Source organism: Phaseolus vulgaris, chromosome 10, assembly GCF_000499845.2.
Source record: "Phaseolus vulgaris cultivar G19833 chromosome 10, P. vulgaris v2.0, whole genome shotgun sequence".
Taxonomy (NCBI): Eukaryota; Viridiplantae; Streptophyta; class Magnoliopsida; order Fabales; family Fabaceae; genus Phaseolus; species Phaseolus vulgaris.
Genome location: NC_023750.2, coordinates 18,803,354 through 18,825,940, shown reverse-complemented (window position 1 = coordinate 18,825,940; position 22,587 = coordinate 18,803,354). Strand labels below are relative to the sequence as shown.

Genomic DNA, 22,587 nt, shown 5'->3' with positions numbered 1-22,587 from the left:
TCCTTCAAACGCCTCAACCGCAAACGCTGCACCAGTCGGGGATGAAGGTGCTCATCACTCTCCAATTCTTATCACTGAATCCCCGACGTCGCCGCCACGCCAAGAAGCACCCGCTGAGCAACCAACTCAAGAAGGTGGCGGCGAAAACCAGCAGCAAGCCCACCCGGTGCCTCTACAAGCCAACCTCTCTCTTGAGGTCAAGAGGATGTGGGAGCCTTTCTCGGCCAAACTGAAGATGATGGCAGAGGACTTCCCCACCATCATCTCCAAAGCTGTGGAGAGCTCTACCAGGAAGCTCCAGGATGACCTCTTCGCACTCCGAACTGAGAACAGCACCATAAGGATTGAGGCGGAGAGGTTATCCTGCAATCTTACACTTGCCAAGATTGAACACTCCCGAGTAGAAGATGCCATGAGCACCGAGCTCCGGGTGGCGCGCAAGGAGGCCACTGATCTACGCCATAAGGTGCAGCTTTTGGCTCAAGAGAAAATTGAGCTGGAGAGCAAGATTGTACCTTACCGCGTCAAAATGGCTGACCTGGAGGCCTTAATCAAAGCTGACGCCGCCAAGGTGAAGAACCTCGAGAAAAGGTCAGCCGATTGGGAGGTCTTCCTGGGAAAGGTGGAGAAGGAGAGGGACGACACCATGGCTAAGCTTGCCGAAGCCAACGAAGAGAAAGGGAAGCTCGCCGCTGAACTGGGCCAGGTGCAGGCAGAATCCAAGAAGGCTACTGAAGACCTTCCTCAAGCTCAAGAAGCAGTCGAAGAACTGAAGAAACAAACTGAAGAGCTGAAGAAGCAAGCTGAAGAGCTGAAGCAGCAGAATGAGGGGCAAAAGAAACAAGTCGAAGATCTTGAGTTGAGCTCTGCCCAGATTCTAGCTGCTGGATTTGAGGCCGCCCGGGAACAGTTCGCCTGCTTGTATCCTGATTTGGATCTTGCCATGGTGTCCCTGAACAACGAGGTGGTGGATGGGAAGGTTGTTCCTACTGAAGACTAATTGATTCCCTCCATCCACTACCTTTATGCTTTCTCCCTTACCCCATCTGCTTGTAATAAGCTTTCTATTTTTCTGATTTTTCTGTACATGTGCCCTGAACTGATACCCACTTAATGATAAAGTCCTTGTATTTCTCTTGTAACTTCTTTGGCTGCTTTAACTTTTCTTGCACAATTTACTTCAAAGAAATAACTTGGTAATTTCGTAAGCGCAATCATGTACTTAACTGTTTCGAACTACCGATCTTCGGACAATAACGCTTTAACAACTTGTAATCTCAAGGTAATGAACCTTAATGTAAAATCACTCTTCAGATAACAAACTCAAATCAACTAATGGCTGAACTCGTTCGAGATGAGAAGGATTTTATCTTGCCTGAACTCGCTCATCGGCGAGAAGGTCTTTAACTCGCCTGAACTCGCTCATAGGCGAGAAGGTCTTTAACTTGTGCCTCTACATTGCCCCAGGGGTTACATCTCCTCTCCCCAGAAACACTGAGGACTTTTCGCTGGTGCCTCTACATTGCCCCAGGGGTTACATCTCCTCCCCCAGAAACACTGAGGACTTTTCACTGGTGCCTCTACATTGCCCCAGGGGTTACATCTCCTCCCCCCCAGAAACACTGAGGACTTTTCACTGGTGCCTCTACATTGCCCCAGGGGTTACATCTCCCCCCCAGAAACACTGAGGACTTTTCACTGGTGCCTCTACATTGCCCCAGGGGTTACATCTTCTCCCCCCAGAAACACTGAGGACTTTTCACTGGTGCCTCTACATTGCCCCAGGGGTTACATCTTCTCCCCCCAGAAACACTGAGGACTTTTCACTCTTCCTCGCCTGCACTCGCTCAACGGCGAGGAGGTCTTTATCTCGCCTCAAAACGCGCGAGGGCGTTGAGGTCTTTTAACTGGTGCCTCCGATCGCCGAAAGACGATGAGGACTTTAACTTTAGCTGATGCCTCTGATCGCCGAAAGACGATGAGGACTTAGAAACTTTTTTAGCATGCAATATATCTTTAACTTGCCTTAAATCACATATAAGTGACAAGGTCTTTCTTCAAAACTTTTGGAAAACAACAAGCATGCAATCTAAACACCTTAAACTTCGAAAACTCTTCTTTATTGGGTGGCCTCATTAAAAACCCTCCTTAGGGAAAAAAGAGTGCCCCCTTCAAACTGTTTTAACAGAGACATTGTAATATAACTTCGTGTTTGTCTTACTTACAACGTTCTTAACTGTAATATAACTTGAGGTGCGTGGCGTTCCAGGTGCGAGGAATCGCTCCTCCTTCCAATGTCTCTAAGCGGTAGGCGCCGTTCCCGAGTGCCTCGGTTATTCTGAACGGTCCCGTCCACTTAGGCGACAGCTTATTCTCCATCTCGTACTGGTGGGCTTTCCTCATCACCAGGTCGCCTTCTCTGAACTGTCTTGGCATCACCTTCGAGTTATATCTTCGTTCAATCCTTCTCTTCACCGCCTCAGCTTTCAATCTCGCCTCTTCCCTGACCTCATCCAGTAGATCCAGGTTCAACCTTCTCTCTTCATTCGAGTCTTCCTCCACGAAGTTCTGGAATCTTGGCGAGCTCTCCTGGATTTCTACTGGAATCATTGCGTCGCACCCATAGACCAAGCTGAACAAGGTCTCATGGGTTCCTGACTGCTCGGTGGTGTGGTACGCCCAAACTATACGGGGTACCTCCTCAGCCCAGCTTCCCTTGGCTTTCTCTAACCTTCTCTTCAACCCTCTCAGCAACACCCGATTGGCTGACTCTACTTGGCCATTCGTCTGAGGGTGCTCGACGGATGCAAACACTTGTTGAATTCCCACCCCTTCGCACAGCTTCTTCAACAGGTGACTTGCAAACTGAGTCCCGTTGTCCGACACCAGACGCTTGGGCACACCAAACCGGCACACGATGTTCTTCCACACGAAACCTTCGATCTTGTGTGCGGTGATCTGGGCCACTGGTTCTGCTTCGATCCACTTGGTGAAGTACTCAATCGCCACCACCAAGTACTTCATCTGCCTGATCGCCAGCGGGAATGGTCCCAGGATGTCGATTCCCCATGTATGAAACGGCCAGGGGCTGTAAATCGACTTCAACTCCCCAGGAGGTGCCTTGTGCCAATCGGCATGCTGTTGGCAGTGTTTGCAGCACTGCGCATGCCTCTTGCAATCTTCTTTCATCGTTGGCCAGTAGTAACCTGCACGGAGAGTCCTTGCGGCCAGAGCTCGACCCCCGACGTGGCTTCCGCATATCCCTTCATGGAGCTCTGCCATAATTCTCGTGCATTTCTCGCCATGCACACATTCCAGGAGTGGGTGAGTGAACCCAAACCTGTACAACTCGCCATCAATCATTGTGTACTTGCTGGAATTCTTCTTTATCTTCCTAGCCTCTGTCGGATCCAGCGGGAGAAGGCCATCTGCCAGGCACCGCTTATACTGCGTTACCCAGGTGTCTGGCTCATGCGTAGCGCAAACCTGCATCATGTTTACCCTCTCCCCCCGACATGCTCTTATTCTCGGCGATCTTAAGGTCTCTTGAGTTAGGGACCTATGACTTCTCGCCGCTTTTTCCGTCGACTTGCTTATCTGAAGAACCAGGTGATCTGCCACAAATGCTCTAGGCGTCTTCAGAGTTTCTTGAATCACCGTCCTCTGCCTACCCCCCTTGCCTGAACTGGCGAGCTGAGCTAGCAAGTCAGCTCGGGCATTCTGCTCTCTGGGCACATGCACCACTTCAAAGGAGGCAAAGGAACTCTTCAATTACTGTACATACTCCAGGTAAGCCGCCATTTGTGGATCTTTAGCCTGGAACTCGCTTGTTACTTGCCCCGTGACCAGCAACGAGTCACTCTTTGCCATCAACACCCTAGCTCCCATCTCTTTGGCCAGCAAGATCCCGGCGATCAGCGCCTCATATTCTGCTTGATTATTGCTGGCCTTGAAGGCGAACCTCAAGGACTGTTCGATCAGCACACCGTTGGGTCCCTCCAAGATGACTCCAGCACCGCTACCCTGCTGGTTCGACGATCCATCCACTGAGAGTACCCATCGGAAGTCGTCCCCTTCAACCCGTGTCGCTTCAGACGAGAGCTCGACCACGAAGTCTGCGAAGATCTGTCCCTTGATCGGGCCTCGGGGCTCATACTTAATATCAAACTCTGACAGCTCCACTGCCCACTTCACCATCCTTCCCGCAACATCGGGCTTCTTCAAGACCTTTTGGATGGGCGGGTCGGTCATCACCAGTATCGTGAAGCTGTGGAAATAGTGGTGCAACCTCCTCGCCGAAAATACCACAGCCAGCGCAGCCTTCTCCAGGGCCTGGTACCTCGTTTCGGGGCCCTGCAACACTTTACTAACAAAGTAAATAGGCTTCTGAGCCTGATATTGGTCCTGGGCGAGCACCGCACTCACCGCCCTCTCAGTTACAGCAAAATACAACCTGAGAGGGGTTCCCACCAGCGGCTTGCACAAAACCGGCGGGCTCGCCAAATACTCCTTCAGTTTGATGAAGGCTTCTTCACACTCCTTCGTCCAGGCAAACTCGTTATTCCATCTCAAGCACTGAAAATAGGGATGGCCCTTCTCTCCGCTAGCCGACACGAAGCGAGACAGGGCGGCCATCCGACCTGTGAGCTGCTGTACTTCCTCATTGCCAAGATGGCGGCACACTTATCAAGGTTGGCTTCTGTTCCTCTCTCAGTTAAGAGGAAACCCAAGAACTTCCCAGCCTCCACGCCAAAGATACACTTCTCTGGGTTCAGCTTCAACCTGAACTTGGCGATCGTAGTAAACAATTCCTCCAAGTCCGCAACGTGCTTGCTCTTCTCTGGCGAGGTCACGACCATGTCATCCACGTACGCTTGCACATTCCTTCCCAGCATCGGTGCAAGTACTCGATCCATCAACCTCTGGTGAGTGGCCCCCGCATTCTTCAGCCCAAACGACATCACCTTGTAGCAGTAGCACGATCTCTCGGTCATGAAGGCAATCTTATCTTCATCCATGGGGTGCATCTTTATCTGGTTATACCCCGAGAAGGCATCCAGAAAGCTCAGCAACTTACACCCTGCAGCACTGTCCACCAGGGCGTCTATGCTTGGTAAAGGATATGAGTCCTTTGGGCAAGCCTTATTCAAATCGGTGAAATCGACGCACATGCGCCATTTCCCGTTGCTCTTCTTTACCAGTACGACATTGGCCAGCCAATCAGGGTACTGCACCTCCCTAATATGGCCTGCAGCAAGGAGTTTCTGTGTTTCGTCTCTAATCGCCTGCCTCCTCTCCTCGTTGAACTTCCTTCTTCTCTGTCGTACTGGTCTCACCAAGTTGTCCATCGCCAAGTGATGGCACAAGAAGTCGGGATCAATCCCGGGCATGTCCGAAGCGGACCATGCAAATGCATCCAGATGCCGTTCTATCACCTTGGCGATCTGGTCCTGGAGCTCAACCTCCAGGGATCTTCCCAGTTTGAAGATCTTCCCCCCGATCTCTCTCTCGAGCCACTGCTCGACGGGTTTTGGCCTGGTTTCTCTGGCGATCACCGCCCTGGCGATTCCCAGCTCTCTCGCTTCCTCAGGACGATTCCTTGCCTCCTCTTCCTCCAGACCAGCGTTCCCCTCCTTCAGCTCAGCATCCACCATCTCCACGTCTCTTCCGGCGGTCTCTTCTATCACCGTCGATCTGGGCTTCACGCCAGGAGGCGGGGTGGTTGTCACATAACTCACAGACCTTTTGTTTTTCAGGCTATTCTCATAGCACTTCTTTGCTTCTTTCTGGTCGGATTTGATGGTGATCACCACCCCCTCCATAGACGGCAACTTCACCTTCATGTGCCGGGTTGATGGTATGGCGCCTATTCTGTTGAGCGTGGGCCTTCCCAACAGAATGTTGTATGCTGAAGGAGCGTTTACGACAAGGTATTTGATTTTCTCCGTTCTCGAACCCGCCTCATCTGTAAACGTAGTCCTCAACTCTATGTACCCCCTGACCTCTACCTGGTCACTAGCAAAACCGTACAGACACCCTCCATAGGGCCTCAGCTGGTCAAGAGGTAACTCCAGCTGCGTGAAAGTCGGCCAGAACATCACGTCTGCCGAGCTTCCTTGCTCCACCAGAACCCTGTGGACCTTCCTCCCTGCTGTGATCAACGAGATGACTATGGGATCGTTGTCATGAGGCACAACGTCCCGAAGATCCTGCTTGCTGAACGTAATGTCCACATCCGGCGAGTGGTCTTCAAACATATCCACCATCATCACAGATCTGGCATACCTCTTCCTTTGTGATGCGGTGCATCCACCACCTGAGAAACCTCCTACAATGGTGTGGATTTCCCCGTGTGTAGGCATCTCGTGTTGCTGAGCCTCAGCGCCTGCAGGCTGGGAGCTCGACGCGCCCCCCGTCCTCCTATCCAACAAATAGTCATTTAGGAACCCGCTCTTAACCAGATCGTTGAGCTGGTATCCTAAAGCCAAACACGAATCCACGGTGTGGCCAAAGCCCTGGTGAAACTCACACCAGGCGTCCGGCTTTGGTCCCAGCACCTTGTCGCCCACCTTCTCAGGCGCCTTCAGCCTAGCGGATATATTGGGAATGGCGATCAGGTCCGCCTAGAGGACCCATCAAAGGGCAGGTGTACGCGGATTTTGTGGCGGAACTTTCGCCCGGAGGTGAGCAAGAGGTGGAAGCGAGTTCACAGTGGCTGCTCTCGGTTGATGGCTCCTCAAACCAACAAGGGAGTGGTGCGGGAATAGTGCTGGAAGGACCCGACGGCATACTGATCGAGCAGGCCTTGCGTTTTGCCTTCAAGGCAAGTAACAATCAAGCAGAATATGAAGCCCTGATTGCAGGAATGCTCTTGGCCAAGGAGATGGGCGCACAGAACCTCCTAGTGAAGAGCGACTCCCAGTTGATTACGGGGCAGGTGTCGGGTGAGTTCCAGGCGAAGGACCCACAGATGGCGGCGTATCTAAAATACGTCCAGTTGTTGAGAGGGGCGTTCAACGTTCTTGAGTTAATACACGTCCTGAGGGAGCAGAATGCCAGAGCTGACCTGCTCGCAAAGCTGGCCAGCTCAGGCAAGGGGGGTAGACAGAGGACAGTGATCCAGGAGACTCTCAAAGCTCCGCGTAGATTCGTGGAAGACAAGAGAGTGGATGTCCTCCAGATTTATGCATCAAGGGGAAGGCCGAGGAGTCATTCCTCATTGACCCAAGATACGCAGAGGGCGCCCCGCATCAGTATATACGCGGGTGTGTCTAAGGAAGAGCAGATGCAGGTTTGTGTCCTGTCCAAGGGAGACACCTGGATGACGCCCTATAAACGATACCTGGCGGATGGGGCCCTTCCAGTGGACCCTGAAGAGGGTAAGAAAATAAAAAGAAATGCCACAAGATATACTTTGGTGGATGGGGTGCTGTTCAGGCACGGTTTCACTAACCCTATCCTAACATGCGTCAGTGGCGATGAGTGCACCAGGATAATGGCGGAGCTACACGAAGGCATCTGCGGAAGCCATGTAGGAGGAAGGTCCTTAGCCTCCAAGGTAATACGCGCAGGTTTCTTCTGGCCAACAGTGAAAGAGGATTGCGCACGGCACGCCCAGCGGTATAAGCAATGCCAAAAGCACGCCGACTGGCACAAGGCGCCGCCAGAAGAGTTGCGGTCCATATACAGCCCGTGGCCTTTCCACACATGGGGAATTGACATCCTGGGCCCTTTCCCACTGGCAATCAGGCAGATGAAATATCTGATCGTCGCCATAGAATACTTCACTAAGTGGATAGAGGCAGAGCCCGTGGCACAAATCACTGCGCATAAGGTACAGCATTTTGTGTGGAGAAACATCGTGTGTCGCTTTGGCGTACCCAGGCGCCTGATATCTGACAACGGGACCCAGTTCGCCAGTCAGCAGTTGAGAAATCTGTGCGCTGAAGTGGGAATCAAGCAAGTGTTCGCGTCGGTCGAACACCCCCAGACCAATGGACAAGTAGAGTCAGCAAACAGAGTTCTGCTGAGGGGGTTAAAAAGAAGGTTAGAGAAGGCCAAAGGGGCGTGGGCAGAAGAGGTGCCAAGGATTGTATGGGCATACCACACCACGCCCCAATCCTCTACTATGGAGACGCCTTTCAGTTTGGTGTACGGGTCGGACGCGATGATTCCAGTAGAAATACACGAAAGCTCACCGCGTTTTCAAAACTTTGTGGTGGAGGAATCTAATGAGGAGAGACGGGTAAACCTGGATTTGCTAGAAGAGGCCAGGGAAGAAGCTAGAATAAAAGCTGAAGCGATGAAGAGAAGAGTGGAGCGGCAATATAGCTCTAAAGTAAAGTCGCGACAGTTTCAGGTGGGCGACCTAGTGATGAGGAAAGCTCACCCATACGAGTTGGAGAATAAGCTGTCTTCCAAGTGGACCGGGCCCTTCAGAGTTACTGAGGCTAAGGGCAACGGTTCGTACAACCTGGAGACTTTAGATGGAGGCCCTATCCCGCGCAGTTGGAATGCAGCCAACTTAAAATTTTATTTCAGTTGACTTATGTAAGCAGCATGTAACAATTTAGTTGAAGGGGACGCTCTTTTTCCCTTTCGGGGGTTTTTCAATGAGGTCACCCTAATAAATGGAAAAACCAGTTGAGAAAAAGAAGTGCCTTGGTTTTCAGCCTTTATCTTTCCTTGTTAGAAGTAATGTGATGCGCCGCCTAGGCCATGGTGTCGCCAAGAAAGAAGGCGTCACCTAGGTCTTGGCGTCGCCCAGAAAGAAGGCGTCGCCCAAGTAAAAGCATGCATCGTTGGCAGAACGAGACGAAAGGAAGTCGCGCGGTATATGAAGCATAAGCAAAGTAAAGTGGCGTTGTAAAGAATTATGACATTGAAAAGTTGTTGTTACAAGCAATGTTCAGTACAAAATGCAAAAACACAAACAAGCCACTTCTCAGCGCTCATCAGAGTCATCACTGGAGGAAGGCGAAGCCCCTTTCCCAGCCCGCAGCGCTCGAGTAAGTCGTGTCCTCTTTTCTTGGCTTATTTTCGAACCTGCACAACAGGAACAGATGTATTAGAGACACTGTGAAGAAAGACAGGCACAATTAGAAAGTAACGAAGGCCGAAGTTGCCTAAGGCAGTGGTTCTCACATATGTACTTCTCAAGAGTCCTAGCGTTGAACTCCAAGCTGATCACCGTAGCAGAGTCAAAGCCTCCCGCCTCAGCAAGAATCCGGCAAGCTATTTGATCACTTGGAGCCAGATTCTTGAGGGGTTTGGCTTTGAGGGCCTTTTCCTCTCTCACCCAGTACAGTGGAAACCCATCCAGAGCGTCAGGAACAAGGTCAGTACGACAGATCTTGAAGAACCGGCCTTTCCACCCGGTGAACGAGCTCTGGAAGGGTGTGAAGAGAACCCTCCCGAGCACATTACTGAGAGTTACCCAGAGGTTGTGTCTCTGTCTCTTCACCTCAAAGAAGTGAAGAAAGAGGTCAACCGAGGGTGCACAACCCAGAAACCCGAAGAGAACGTCGAAGGCCTTGACAAAGGCCCAGCTGTTGGGATATAACTGGGCCGGAGCAACGTTGATCTCCGTCAGCCGTTCCTTCTCAAACCAGGAGAAGGGTAAGCGCACCCCGATGGTCTTGAACACCACCTGGTAAAAGTAAAAGAAAGGGACCCCGTCGTTGGCCCGTTCGTCTCCACACACTGGCTCCCCCAGAGTGCAAGGGAGCACAGCGATGTCGTCATCGTGCCTCCTTGCGAAGGCCCGGTGGTCATAAGAACATAACTCCCCTTTGTGTTCCCGTACGGCCCTGGTGGAGAGCAAGCATGAACACTCATCAAGAAGCTCACTCAAGGCCCAAGGGTACAAATCTTTGGGACGGACCCTGGAGGAAGCATCGTGAGAGGACATTCTTTAACAAGATCAGGATGGCCAGAAATGCAAGAGTTGAGCGAGGGGAGCGAAGGTTAGAACAACCCTTCGACAGAGAAGAAAGGGTGCAAGAAGGAAGGGTGCAAGAAGAAATAACGCAAGTAGGTTATGAAGAGTGAGAAATGATGGGGATAGTTCCAGAGTTTGAAGAGTTAAATAAAGCGGTTAGAGCGCCAAACGACGCGAACGGATGCACCGCGCGATTGATACACGTGGTAGAAGATGAAAGGATGATGCTGGCATCACTGGTTTGAATCAGAAAATGTCCCATCAACAGAATATCCAGTGGTACGATCCGCCGTCGAAAATGAGTCAGGGGCATAGCAGGAGTCAGGACTTAATGAAATGACCGAATGTCCCACAAACCATACGAGCAGCGCCACGTGGATCAAGTCGAATGACAGAACGTCGCATCAGCCATACAGGAGGTGCCACGCGGAGGGCACAGACCGAACCTTGAGCACTTCGCTGTTATCAGGCGTTGACCAAGGCAAGAATCGAAGTAAAGGTAATGCCCGAGGCGTCGCCCGGAACGACGTAAAGGGCGACGACAGCGCGAGATGTCGCGGGCGTCGCCAACCCAAATACCGACTGGCGTCGCCTCCCCGATACCCACAGGTAGGAAAGACTGTGGAGGGAGACGAGACCGTCAAACGCCAGCGAGTCACTGGCAGGGTGTTCCCCGATACCTTAGGGAAGGAAAGACCATGGAGGGAACAGACCCCCACAGCACTCAGCGTTTTAGACACCCGGGGACGATACGGTGCTGCTTTAGCAGGCCTCTCCTTAGGCGTGGGCGCCGAGCGTTAAAGATCAAAGAAAGGACCTTTCGGTATCAGAGACGTCCCGTGGACGATACGGCGCCACTTAGTGAGCCTCTCCATGGACGTGAGGGTTGGCGGGCGACCTTACCCGATCATACCAAACCGCCCAACGAAGTGAAAGAAATGGGCAGAACCCAGATAAAGTAAGTGAAGCGCGTGAAGGGAAAAGATGAGAACGAGATCGCATGGGCAGAATCGTATGTGGCAAAGAAATAAATGCAACCATACGGACATCCCAAATCAGTAACAAGAGTACGGATAGTTCAAAGAATTACAAGTTTTGACAGATAAAATAAAAAAACGAAGGTAAAGAATGAAGAGTTAAGCTTGAAGAGGAAGGTGGCGGATGAGAGGCAGCGGTTCAGTCGTTCAAGTCCATGGGCACGACCTTCCCGTCAACGACGTGGTGTGTGGGGTCGCAGTTCGAAAGGTTGGCGCCAGGATTCTCGCAGGACGCCTGGGTTAGGGCCTCTTGGAACCCCTCCTCGAAGGTACCCGCCATCTCCTGGATAAGGGACTTTTTCTCCTTCTCCAGTTCCTCAATGGCGGCGTCTCCAGAGGCCACCTGTTTCTCCAGAGCCTCTTTCTCCACGCGAAGCTGGCTAACCTCGACCCGTAGTTTGTCGTAGTCAGCGCGAAGAAGGTCCATAGCTTTGGCCTGGGTGGCCATTTCCCCCTCCATCCGCTCCGCCTTGGCAGCCTGTTCACAGCAACGGTCCTTCAGGTCCTTTTGAGTTTCTGCATCTGCTTTGACCAATTCCTGAAGACCCGCTACCTGTACTTGGAGAGCAACTTCCCGAGTGTAGAAGCCTGCCTGGAGCTCCAATGCCTCCGCCAGTTGCCTCTCTGTTTCTGCCTTGGACTCTTGTATTTGTTTCAGAGAAGTTTGATAGGATTCGTTCTGGCGTCCCAGGGTCCTCATTTCCTCTTCCAGGGTAGCTGCCTTTGTTTCCAAGGCTTAGAGGGTTTGAGCTTGCAAGACCGCGTTTCTGGCCTGGGAGCGCCATTCGAGAGCCACCGCCAAGAAGGCCCCCAAATAGAAAGGCATACCTTCCCTCCTGTCGGTGCCTTCTGGCATAGTCCCGCCACTGAAACCCCTCATCAGATGCATGATTGGAGGAGGGATGGCGATGAAGTCGGGGGCGGCAGCGTTGGGAGCCGGGGAAGCAGTGGTTTCTGGCGGCGGCAGAGGCGGGGCAGATTCAGCACCTTCGCCCATTTCCTCTTGGAGAATCATAGGAGGGAGTGAGGTTGCGCTTGGAGGGTTGCCCATAAAGGGGTACCCTCCCTGTGGCGACGTCTCTACTAGAAGAGGAACCCGCGCGGATTTTCTCCTTCTGAAGGGTGCCACGCCTTTTGATTCCTCATCATCTAACAGAACCTCCAAAACCCTTTTCCCTTTGTCAAGAGGGGTTGGAGTCGGTGACGAGGCCGCAGCTAGGGGAACGGCGGCGATAGGCGGAGGAGAATTGGGAGTTGGAAGCACTTTGGAGCCAGGTGGAAATGTCGAAGATGGGCTAGAAGGAGCTTCAGCGGTGACTAGAGGTGGTGGCGACGGAGCCGGTGGGAGAACCGGATTGGCAGCAGGGCTAGAGGAGGCGCCTGCCTTGGCGGCACGAGCCTCCTTCAGTGCTTTCGCCAACATAATTCTTTTGGAAGCGCCCATCACCGATCCTGCATCAAGACAGGCCAAATAGCAAGGATTAGTACTAGAGCAGTTATGCGAATTCACAATACATGAAGAGACGTGAAATGCAAGTAACATTGTACAGCGAAAAATGGTAGCATCAGTTTGATTCAGATGAATAAGAAGGAAGACTCTATAGTGAAACAACAACTAATGCATCATAAATCACCAAGGGCAGATACCGAAGTAGGTAGAAAGCCCATGGGCATTGAATTCGTTCGCGATGAGTTTGGCGGTATCGAAGACTATTCCCAGTCCCGCCAAGGCTTTGCATACATCCCGGTCAGGCGGGGCAAGCTCGTCCAGAGCCAGGGGCTTCATGGTTATGGGTTTGTCTGTCCAGTACAGGGGAAAGCCCTCTAGGATGGTAGGATCGCGCTTGGTCGCGCGTACCTTGAAGAATTTCCCTTTCCATCCTTTGAACGAATTCTGGAAGAGCGTAAGGATGATGCGCTCAACAAAAATCTTCGAGAACTGTTGAAAATTGGATATGTGGCCGTTAGGCAGGCTCACAAACCACTCCAACGCCGTTCCCTGGAGCGTACTCACGAACATTTTGCAGTAGACGGCGTCCGACCCTCCTGACAGCATCATCTGCGTATGGAACGTGGTGAGATGAGCCTTAGGATCCTCCATGCCGGTGAAAACAGCCTTGACCGGAACCACGCTCGTAGGAATAGGCGTGTCAGTGATCGCCTGAAAAAAAGGCATGGGAAAAACACGAGGTGGCGACGACGGCACAACCTCTTCAGCGGAAGAACGCCCTTGCTGCTCCTGAAGAGCTTGACGCAGCTCCTCAGTCACCTTGCTGAGCTCCTCATTCCTGGCGCAAGAGGCGACCAGGTCCTCATGCATTCTCGCCTGACCAGGTCCGCGAGAGGCGACTTGAGCGATTGCTTCTCATTTTTCTCATGAAACTCAGCGAATCACAGAACGCGGCGAACGACACTTCAACCACGATCGATTCAGCGATCAATCGGAGAAAACTGTGCGAAACTGCGCAAGAAAACTCAAGAACACCGTAAACCTTCAAAAAAAAACCACAACTTCACCAGAAACCACCGCTTCCCCACGGACAACTAGACGAGTGAAAGGACTCAAACTCCACCGAACGAATTACGCGTAATCAGCAGGAAACCTCACTCCACCGATCGAAAACCCAAACGAACGGTATAAAACGCGAATTCACCGAACGAAACTCAAGCAAACAGCGAGCGATGGTTGCACCAGCACACAACCACGCAGAAAACTTCGAAAACCTCCAAGAATTCACGCTGTGCATGGGAGCAAGTTTTACACGGCCCCACGGTGGGCGCCTGATGATCCTGCCTGTTGACCGGAACGCTGGAAACTGCCTCGTCAAAGGATCGACGTGCGCACCGCTTCGAACCTCCGTTCCTCTTCGAGATCCACCTCAAGAACCTGCAAAGAAACAGAGCGGCGCCGCTGCGGCCGATCGCACTCCAACGCCCAAGTCAGTGACCGAATCACCAAATACTAAGAGAACAAGAACCGTGCAAATTCTCTCTCACAGTAAGCTCTATAACTTGCAAGCGTAAAGAGTGTATTCTGAACGTGCGTACCTCAGAAAGTTCGTTAAGAACTCTTATATACCTGGTTGCTTTCTCTCTCCTGGCAGTTACAGACTTCGATACGTGGCTCGCATCCAACTGTACACGTTCCGTCATCCGGAGGCTCCTTGACTTGGGCGCTGCTTCTGACTCTCTTTTTGGCTAAGTTACTTATGCATGGTGCTGCCCAGTGCATAGCTAACTTGGGAGTGCGATCTCTACTGGAACTGGCGAGTTAGGGGGCCTTCATACACCTTCCCTGTGGTCTCGCCGGCCGCCTTCATAATCTGCTTCTCCTTCATCTTCGGCGATGTGCTTTCTCTGGCGATCTCCAACCGCTTGGTCGCCTGAGTTTACATCTGGCGACTTCATCTTAAACCCGGTGATCGCCTATTCTGGTATGCTGGAGATCGGAACACGCCAACTTAATAACTGGCGACTTCACGAGCCCCCCGACTTCCTTCCCTTATGCCAACCTGGCGCCTTGTCAACACGCCTATACTGTAGCAGGATGCCACGTCATCACTCCCGACTACCAGGGCGGTACACAAGCCCCCCAGTCTTAAGCGAAGACTTGTCCAGCGAAAAGACTGAAAGAGTCACGTCAACACCGATCTACGTGGCACTGACGCAGAATTCCAAGCGGTTGTACCTTCTGCTGCTCTGACGCTCCACCACACCCCTCGTCCATCGCTCGACACGTGGCTTCATCAATGGTTACCTTCAGTTATCGTTTGCGCTTCCCAAACCCATTTTCGAAAAAACTCTTAAACCCATTTTCACTCAACACTGTTCCATCACTTTCCCTCGCATTTACGAACGCTCTAACCTTCTTCTGCAAAAAAGCTCTCAGCGCTCTCCAACATTCTGAATCATCATCAACCTTCATCGTCTTCCTGATCATCAAAAGGTACCTACTTTCCTTCTTCTGCTGGTTTTTCTTGCATTTTAACCGATTCGCATCATCCTGTAACTGCCTGGTGCATACGCTATGGGTTGCTTTTCCATTTCTCCTTCTTCGTAACTTAGGTCTTCGTCAATCATCGCAACGAACCTACGTTCGTTCGTTTTTTACCTTCCTTCCATGATCGAGTCAGCCTTTGTAACCCCTGATCATTTTCCTTTTCTTCTTCCTTTGCAGCTGCAACAATGACTCGCACAAAGATCACCCCGAATCCTCCTCCTTCATCAAGAAACCCCCCTTCTCAAGCACCAGACCCACAACGAGTTCGTGGCGCTTCATCTTCCCAGGCTGAGAGGCCTGCGTCTTCCCGTCCTAACCTGGCCCAGGCGACTCCACCTATCGCCGGAGGAGCCCCCGTTCCCTTGCCAGACTTCAAAACCTTGTACCCCTGGGCCAACTCGACCCTTCTGAGGGAGACATCTTCTGTGAACACTGCGGGAGCAGTTTTGCGGCTGACTAAGGGGGATGAGCCCAACCAATCGTTTCACAAGGAGCACGATGAGAGAATGATAGTGCTACCTTGCTCCCCCGATCTGCCCGTCTGTGTTGATGACAAAGTGAGTGCTGACGGGCCCTTCTGCTTCGTCTACACAACACTATTCAAGAAGGTGAAACTGAAGTTTCCCTTCACTCGATTTGAGAGGGAACTCCTTACCGAGCTCAACATTGCCGCCGCCCAGCTTCACCCCAACAACTAGGCGTTTGTTCGAGCTTTCCAAGTGATGTGCGACCACCTGGGGTTGCCCGCATCCGTGGACGTTTTCTTATTCCTCTTCGAAGCCAAGCACCCAGGAGACCGCCTGTGGGTTAGCTTGAATGCGATTACTGGGAGGTCGATCTTCTCCATCTTCCAGCAATCCTACAAGGACTGGAAAGGGAAGTTCGTCCAAGTGCGCCCCAATGACAAGGACAACTCCCTACTCGACGGCTTCCCCTTGTACTGGGTGGACAAGGGGAAAAAAGAGTCCAAGAGCTGTTTTAGGAGACCCAGAAGTCCTGACAGCATGGGAGCGTTGGACCGAGATCTATGCCTTTTCTGGAAAAGGGTGGCGGATGCTAACATCACTTTCCTTACCACCACCTTGATCTGTTTCGAATTCTACGAGGACCAACTCGAAATTCGAATAGGTTAGGACACTTAAACTCTTGCTTTGATACTGCTTCTGTTTAGCTGTTTCTGGGCGTCTTGTGCGTTATGCGCAAGACTTTGGTTTTATCTTTCCTGCACATATCATCTGCTTTGCTGCATACTACCTTATGCACTTATTTTCTTTTGGGTTAACCCATGCATTTTCGTTCCATGCAGATAACATGTTGGGCAGGGGCATGCTTGCTGAATTGAAGGCGCTCGCCCGAACCCACGGGTTGGCGACGAGTTCTCAAACGGTGCCCAACTCGGTGGTGGAGACAACCATCGTCCACGGGCGATCGCCACCTAAGGAACCTGCCCAACGCAAGAAACTGGTCCTCAAGAGGCCCAAGAGGAAGGCTCCCCAGACAGTCCAAGAGGATGAGGAAGAAGATGACGAGGTCACTGAGGATGGCCTCGTTACAAAGAGGAAGAGGGTGGCACCTTCCTCACCACCTGCACCACCCCCTCTTCCCTCATCAACGCCACCACCCACACCTGCTCCTCCTCCATCATCGCCACCCCCACAAGCTCCTGTTTCACCAGTCCAAGCCATCCCGTTAGCCACTGCGCTGCCTGCGGTTGAGGCCCAAGAGCCAAACTTCATGGAGGACCCCCCGAGCGCCTCCACGCCACATATATCAGCGGGAGGGGGTCCCCCTTCAAATGCCTCAGCCGCAGAGGTTGCTCCAATCGGGGATGAGGTCGCTCATACCTCACCGATCCTGATCACCGAATCCCCGATTTCGTCGCCACGCCAACAAGCGCCCACTGAAGAACCTGCTAAGGAAGGTGGCGACGAAAACCCACAACGGGCCCCCACAGCGCCTCTGGTACCTCTACAAGCGTCAAACCTCCCCCTCGAGGTCACGAGGATGTGGGAGCCTCTATCTGCTAAGCTAAAGACGATAGCAGAAGACATCCCAGCCATCATCACCAGAGCTGTGGAGAGCTCTACCAGGAGGCTCCAAGACGACCTCTTCAACCTCAAGACCGAGAACAGCACCATGAGGGTTGAGGTGGAGAAGTTGTCTTTCAACTTGACGCTGGCGGAGATTGAACACTCCCGAGTGGAGGACGCAATGAGCACCGAACTCAGGTTGGCGCGCAAAGAGGCCACTGATCTCCGCCACAAAGTGCAACAGCTTGCTCAAGAAAAGATCGAACTAGAGAGCAAGATTGTGCCTTACCGCGTCAAGGTGGCTGACCTGGAGGCTCTCATAAAAGCTGACGCCGCTAAGGTGCAGAAATTGGAGCAGAGGTCAGTCGACCGAGAGAAATTCCTTGGGCAAGTGGAAAAGGCAAGGGACGACGCCATAGCCGATCTTGCCGAGGCCAACGCAGAGAAGGGAAAGGTGGCTGCTGAATTGGCCCAAGCACAAGCGGAATCCAAGAAGGTTACTGAAGACCTTCTCCAGGCTCAAGAGACCAATGAACAACTCAAGAAACAGGTTGAAGAGCTGGAGCAACAGAACAAAGAGCTGAAAGAGCAAACTGAAGACCTCAAGAAGCGGATTGAGGAACTTCAGAAGCAAATTGAAGAACTCAAGCTAAACTCTGCTCAAATTTTGGCTGCTGGATTCGAAGCTGCGCGGGAACAATTCGCTTGCCTGTTCCCCGACCTGGATCTCAGCATGGTGTCGCTGAACAATGAAGTGGTGGATGGAAAGGTGGTGCCCGCCGAAGACTAATCAATTCAATCCACCCATCGCCCTTTATACTTTCCTTTGTAAATAACTTGTAATAAACTTTATGTCCTTTCGTATGTATGTTTTGAACTGTTATTTACTGTTAACGACAAAGTCTGCGTTTCTCCTCTTATGTTTTCCTTAATCGCTTCAACTTTTCTGGCTTGTTTTACTTTCAACGAAAAATCTCAGTAATCTCGTAGGCACGATCTTGTGCTTGGCTGTTTCGAACCATCTCAATTTCGAATAATAACCACATTTATCAACTCGTAACTTAAGGCAATAACCCTTAGCGTAAAACGATACCTTAAGCAACAAACTTTGACTCAGCTACTGGCTTAAACACTGCTTCACCCGATCTGCTCCATCAAAACGGGTCTTTTAACTTTTTCGCCACTGTTTGAATTTTTCCTGGTCACCAGAAACTCTTGGCGATCAGCTTCTTTTTGGCTTCACACCTTGGCCATTGCTCTTTGATCTGGGGGTAGAGACGCCTTTCGGACCCTTCTCTGCCTCCTTGTGCTTCAGAGCAAGAGACCGGGTGGCTAAGCGTTCTCTTCGAACCTACCTTAGCCACCCTCAGAACTTCTTCCACCCTCTACACCGTACCTGAACTCGCTCGAGACGAGAAGGATTTTATCTTGCCTGAACTCGCTCATAGGCGAGAAGGTCTTTAACTTGCCTGAACTCGCTCATAGGCGAGAAGGTCTTTAACTTGCCTCTACATTGTCCCGGGGGTCACATCTCCTCTCCCCTCAGAGACACTGAGGACTTTTACTTGCCTCTACATTGCCCCAGGGGTTACATCTTCTCGCCCCCAGAAACACTGAGGACTTTTACTTGCCTCTACATTGCCCCAGGGGTTACATCTTCTCGCCCCCAGAAGCACTGAGGACTTTTACTTGCCTCTACATTGCCCCAGGGGTTACATCTTCTCGCCCCCAGAAACACTGAGGACTTTTCCTTGCCTCTACATTGCCCCAGGGGTTACATCTTCTCGCCCCCAGAAACACTGAGGACTTTTACTTGCCTCTACATTGCCCCAGGGGTTACATCTTCTCGCCCCCAGAAACACTGAGGACTTTTACTCTTTCTCGCCTGCACTCGCTCGACAGCAAGGAGGTCTTTTACATGCCTCGGGACGCGCGCGGGCGTTGAGGTCTTTTAACTAGTGCCTCCGATCGCCGAAAGACGATGAGGACTTAAAAAACTTTAACTGATGCCTCCAATCGCCGAAAAACGATGAGGACTTAAAAAACTTTAACTGCTGCCTCCAATCGCCGAAAAACGATGAGGACTTAAAAACCTTTTAGAAAGCATGCAAAATATCTTTAACTCGCCTTAAATCACGTATAAGTGACAAGGTCTTCTTCAAAACTTTTCTGGAAAACAGGAAGCATGCAATTCTGAAAACGCCTTATACTTCGTAAACTCTTCTTTTATTGGGTGGCCTCATTAAAAACCCTCCTTAGGGAAAAAAGAGCGTCCCCTTCAAACTGTTTTATCAGAGACATTGTAATGTAACTTTTGTGTTTGTCTTTACTTACAAGCTCTTAACTATAATACAACTTCAGGTGCGTGGCGTTCCAAGTGCGAGGGATCGCCCCCCCTTCCAGTGTCTCTAAGTGGTAGGCGCCGTTCCCGAGCGCCTCGGTTATTCTGAACGGTCCAGTCCACTTGGGCGACAATTTATTCTCCATCTCGTACTGGTGGGCTTTTCTCATCACCAGGTCGCCTTCTCTAAATTGCCTTGGCATCACCTTCGAGTTATACCTTCGTTCAATCCTTTTCTTCACCGCCTCAGCTTTCAGTCTCGCCTCTTCCCTGATCTCGTCCAGTAGATCCAGGTTTAGCCTTCTCTCTTCGTTCGAGTCTTCCTCTACAACGTTCTGGAATCTCGGCGAGCTCTCCTGGATCTCCACTGGAATCATGGCATCACACCCATAGACCAAGCTGAACGGGGTCTCATGGGTTCCTGACTGCTCGGTGGTGTGGTACGCCCAGACTATACGGGGCACCTCCTCAGCCCAACTTCCCTTGGCTTTCTCAAGCCTTCTCTTCAAACCTCTCAGCAACACCCGATTGGCTGACTCCACCTGGCCATTCGTCTGAGGGTGCTCGACGGACGCGAACACTTGTTGAATTCCCACCCCTTCGCAAAGCTTCTTCAACAGGTGACTTGCAAACTGAGTCCCATTATCCGACACCAGGCGTTTAGGCACTCCAAACCGGCACACGATGTTCTTCCACACGAAACCTTCGATCTTGTGTGCGGTGATCTGGGCCACTGGTTCTGCTTCAATCCACTTGGTGAAATACTCAATCGCCACCACCAAGTACTTCATCTCCCTGATCGCCAGCGGGAAAGGTCCCAGGATGTCGATTCCCCAGGTATGAAACGGCCAAGGGCTGTAAATCGACTTCAACTCCTCGGGAGGCGCCTTGTGCCAATCGGCGTGCTGTTGGCACTGTTTGCAGCACTGTGCATACTTCTTGCAGTCTTCTCTCATCGTTGGCCAGTAGTATCCCGCACGGAGAGTCCTCGCGGCCAGAGGTCGACCCCCGACATGGCTTCCGCATATACCTTCGTGGAGCTCCGCCATGATTCTCGTGCACTTCTTGCCGTGTATACATTCCAGGAGCGGGTGAGTGAACCCAAACCTGTACAGATCGCCATCAATCAGGGTGTACTTGCTAGAATTCTTCTTTACCTTCCTAGCCTCAGTTGGATCCAGCGGGAGAAGGCCATCCGCCAGGCACCGCTTGTACTGTGTTATCCAAGTGTCTGGCTCATGGGTAGCGCAGACCTGCATCACATTCACCTTCTCTCCCCGACATGCTCTAATTCTCGGCGATCTCAGAGTTTCTTGTGTCAGGGATTTATGGCTTCTCGCGGCTTTCTCCGTCGACTTGCTGATCTGAAGGACCAGGTGATCTACCACAAATGCTCTCGGCGTCTTCAAAGTTTCTTGAATCACCGTCCTCTGCCTACCCCCCTTGCCTGAGCTGGCGAGCTTAGCTAGCAAGTCAGGTCGGGCATTCTGCTCTCTGGGCACATGCACTACTTCAAAGGAGGCAAAAGAACTCTTCAACTCCTGCACATATTCCAGATAGGCCGCCATTTGTGGATCCTTAGCTTGGAACTCGCCTGTTACTTGCCCTGTGACTAGCAGCGAGTCACTCTTAGCCATCAGCACCCTAGCTCCCATCTCCTTGGCCAGCAAAATTCCGGCGATCAGCGCCTCATACTCCGCTTGATTGTTACTGGCTTTGAAGGCAAACCTCAGAGATTGTTCGATCAGCACACTGTTGGGTCCTTCCAATATGACTCCAGCACCGCTGCCCTGCTGGTTCGACGATCCATCCACCGAAAGTACCCAACGGAAATCGTCCCCTTCAACTCGCGTCACCTCAGATGAGAGCTCGACCACGAAATCTGCAAAGATTTGCCCCTTAATCGGGCCTCGGGGCTCGTATTTGATATCAAACTCTGACAATTCTACTGCCCACTTCACCATCCTTCCTGCAACGTCAGGCTTCTTCAAGACCTTCTGGATGGGCAGGTCAGTCATCAGCAGTATTGTGAAGCTATGGAAGTAGTGGCGCAACCTCCTCGCCGAAAATACCACAGCCAGCGCAGCCTTCTCCAGGGCCTGATATCTCGTTTCGGGGCCCTGCAACACCTTGCTCACAAAATAGATAGGCTTCTGAGCCTGATCTTGATCCTGGGCGAGCACCGCACTCACCGCCCTCCCTGTTACAGCAAAATACAACCTGAGAGGGATTCCCACCAGCGGTTTGCACAGAACCGGCGGGCTCGCCAGATACTCCTTCAGTTTGACGAAAGCTTCCTCGCACTCTTTCGTCCAAACGAACTTATTATTGCGCCGCAGACACTGAAAATAGGGATGACCCTTTTCTCCGCTAGCTGACACGAAGCGAGATAAGGCTGCCATCCGACCTGTTAGCTGCTGGACTTCTTTCACCGTAGCTGGGCTCCTCATCGCCAAGATGGCGGCACACTTGTCTGGGTTGGCTTCTATTCCTCTTTCAGTCAAGAGGAAACCCAAAAACTTTCCAGCCTCCACGCCGAAAATGCATTTCTCCGGATTGAGCTTTAATCTGAACTTGGCGATCGTCGTGAACAATTCTTCCAAGTCTGCAACGTGCTTGCTCTTTTCCGGCGAGGTCACGACCATGTCATCGACGTACGCTTGCACGTTCCTTCCCAGCATTGGTGCAAGTACTCGATCCATCAGCCTCTGGTACGTGGCCCCCGCGTTCTTCAGCCCAAACGGCATCACCTTATAGCAATAGCACGATCTCTCCGTCATGAAGGCTGTCTTCTCTTCATCCATGGGATGCATCTTGATCTGATTATATCCCGAGAAGGCATCCAGGAAGCTCAGCAACTTACACCCTGCAGCACTATCGACCAGGGCGTCTATGCTCTGTAAAGGATATGAATCCTTTGGGCAAGCTTTGTTCAGGTCGGTGAAATCGACGCACATGCGCCATTTCCCGTTACTCTTCTTCACCAGTACGACATTTGCCAGCCATTCAGGGTACTGGACTTCCCTGATGTGGCCTGCAGCGAGGAGTTTCTGTGTTTCGTCCTTGATCGCCTGCCTCCTCTCCTCGTTGAACTTTCTTCTTCTTTGTCGCACTGGTCTCACCAAGTTGTCCATCGCTAGATGATGGCACAAGAAGTCGGGATCAATCCCGGGCATGTCCGAAGCGGACCATGCAAACGCGTCCAGATGCCGCTCAATCACCTTGGCGATCTGGTCCTG

The 22,587-nt window shown here is 51.8% G+C and overlaps 2 protein-coding genes across 2 annotated transcripts; one reads left to right on the top strand and one right to left on the bottom strand.

Moving 5' to 3' along the window:
* The first annotated feature begins 238 nt into the window (after positions 1 to 238).
* LOC137816050 (uncharacterized) lies at positions 239 to 1,000 on the top strand. The gene has a single exon (XM_068619155.1). The coding sequence runs from the start codon at positions 239 to 241 to the stop codon at positions 998 to 1,000; it is 762 nt and encodes a 253-aa protein (XP_068475256.1).
* Positions 1,001 to 10,173: 9,173 nt separating this feature from the next.
* LOC137816043 (uncharacterized) lies at positions 10,174 to 16,662 on the bottom strand. Its single transcript, XM_068619146.1, has 3 exons — positions 16,551 to 16,662; positions 12,039 to 12,429; positions 10,174 to 10,267 (listed from the first exon to the last, which is right to left on the bottom strand). Exons 1-3 carry the CDS (start codon positions 16,660 to 16,662, stop codon positions 10,174 to 10,176), a joined length of 597 nt encoding a protein of 198 aa, XP_068475247.1.
* Between the last annotated feature and the right edge of the window lie 5,925 nt (positions 16,663 to 22,587).

Coding starts and splice junctions, on each gene's coding strand:
- LOC137816050 (XM_068619155.1), top strand. CDS start 239: ATGGCAGAGGACTTCCCCACCATCATCTCCAAAGCTGTGGAGAGCTCT.
- LOC137816043 (XM_068619146.1), bottom strand. CDS start 16,662: ATGGCTTGGACTGGTGAAACAGGAGCTTGTGGGGGTGGCGATGATGGA. Junction 12,430..16,550: donor TGGTGCAGGTGGTGAGGAAG/GTGCCACCCTCT, acceptor GTCTTGATGCAG/GATCGGTGATGGGCGCTTCC. Junction 10,268..12,038: donor GAGACGTCGCCACAGGGAGG/GTACCCCTTTAT, acceptor CATTTCATTAAG/TCCTGACTCCTGCTATGCCC.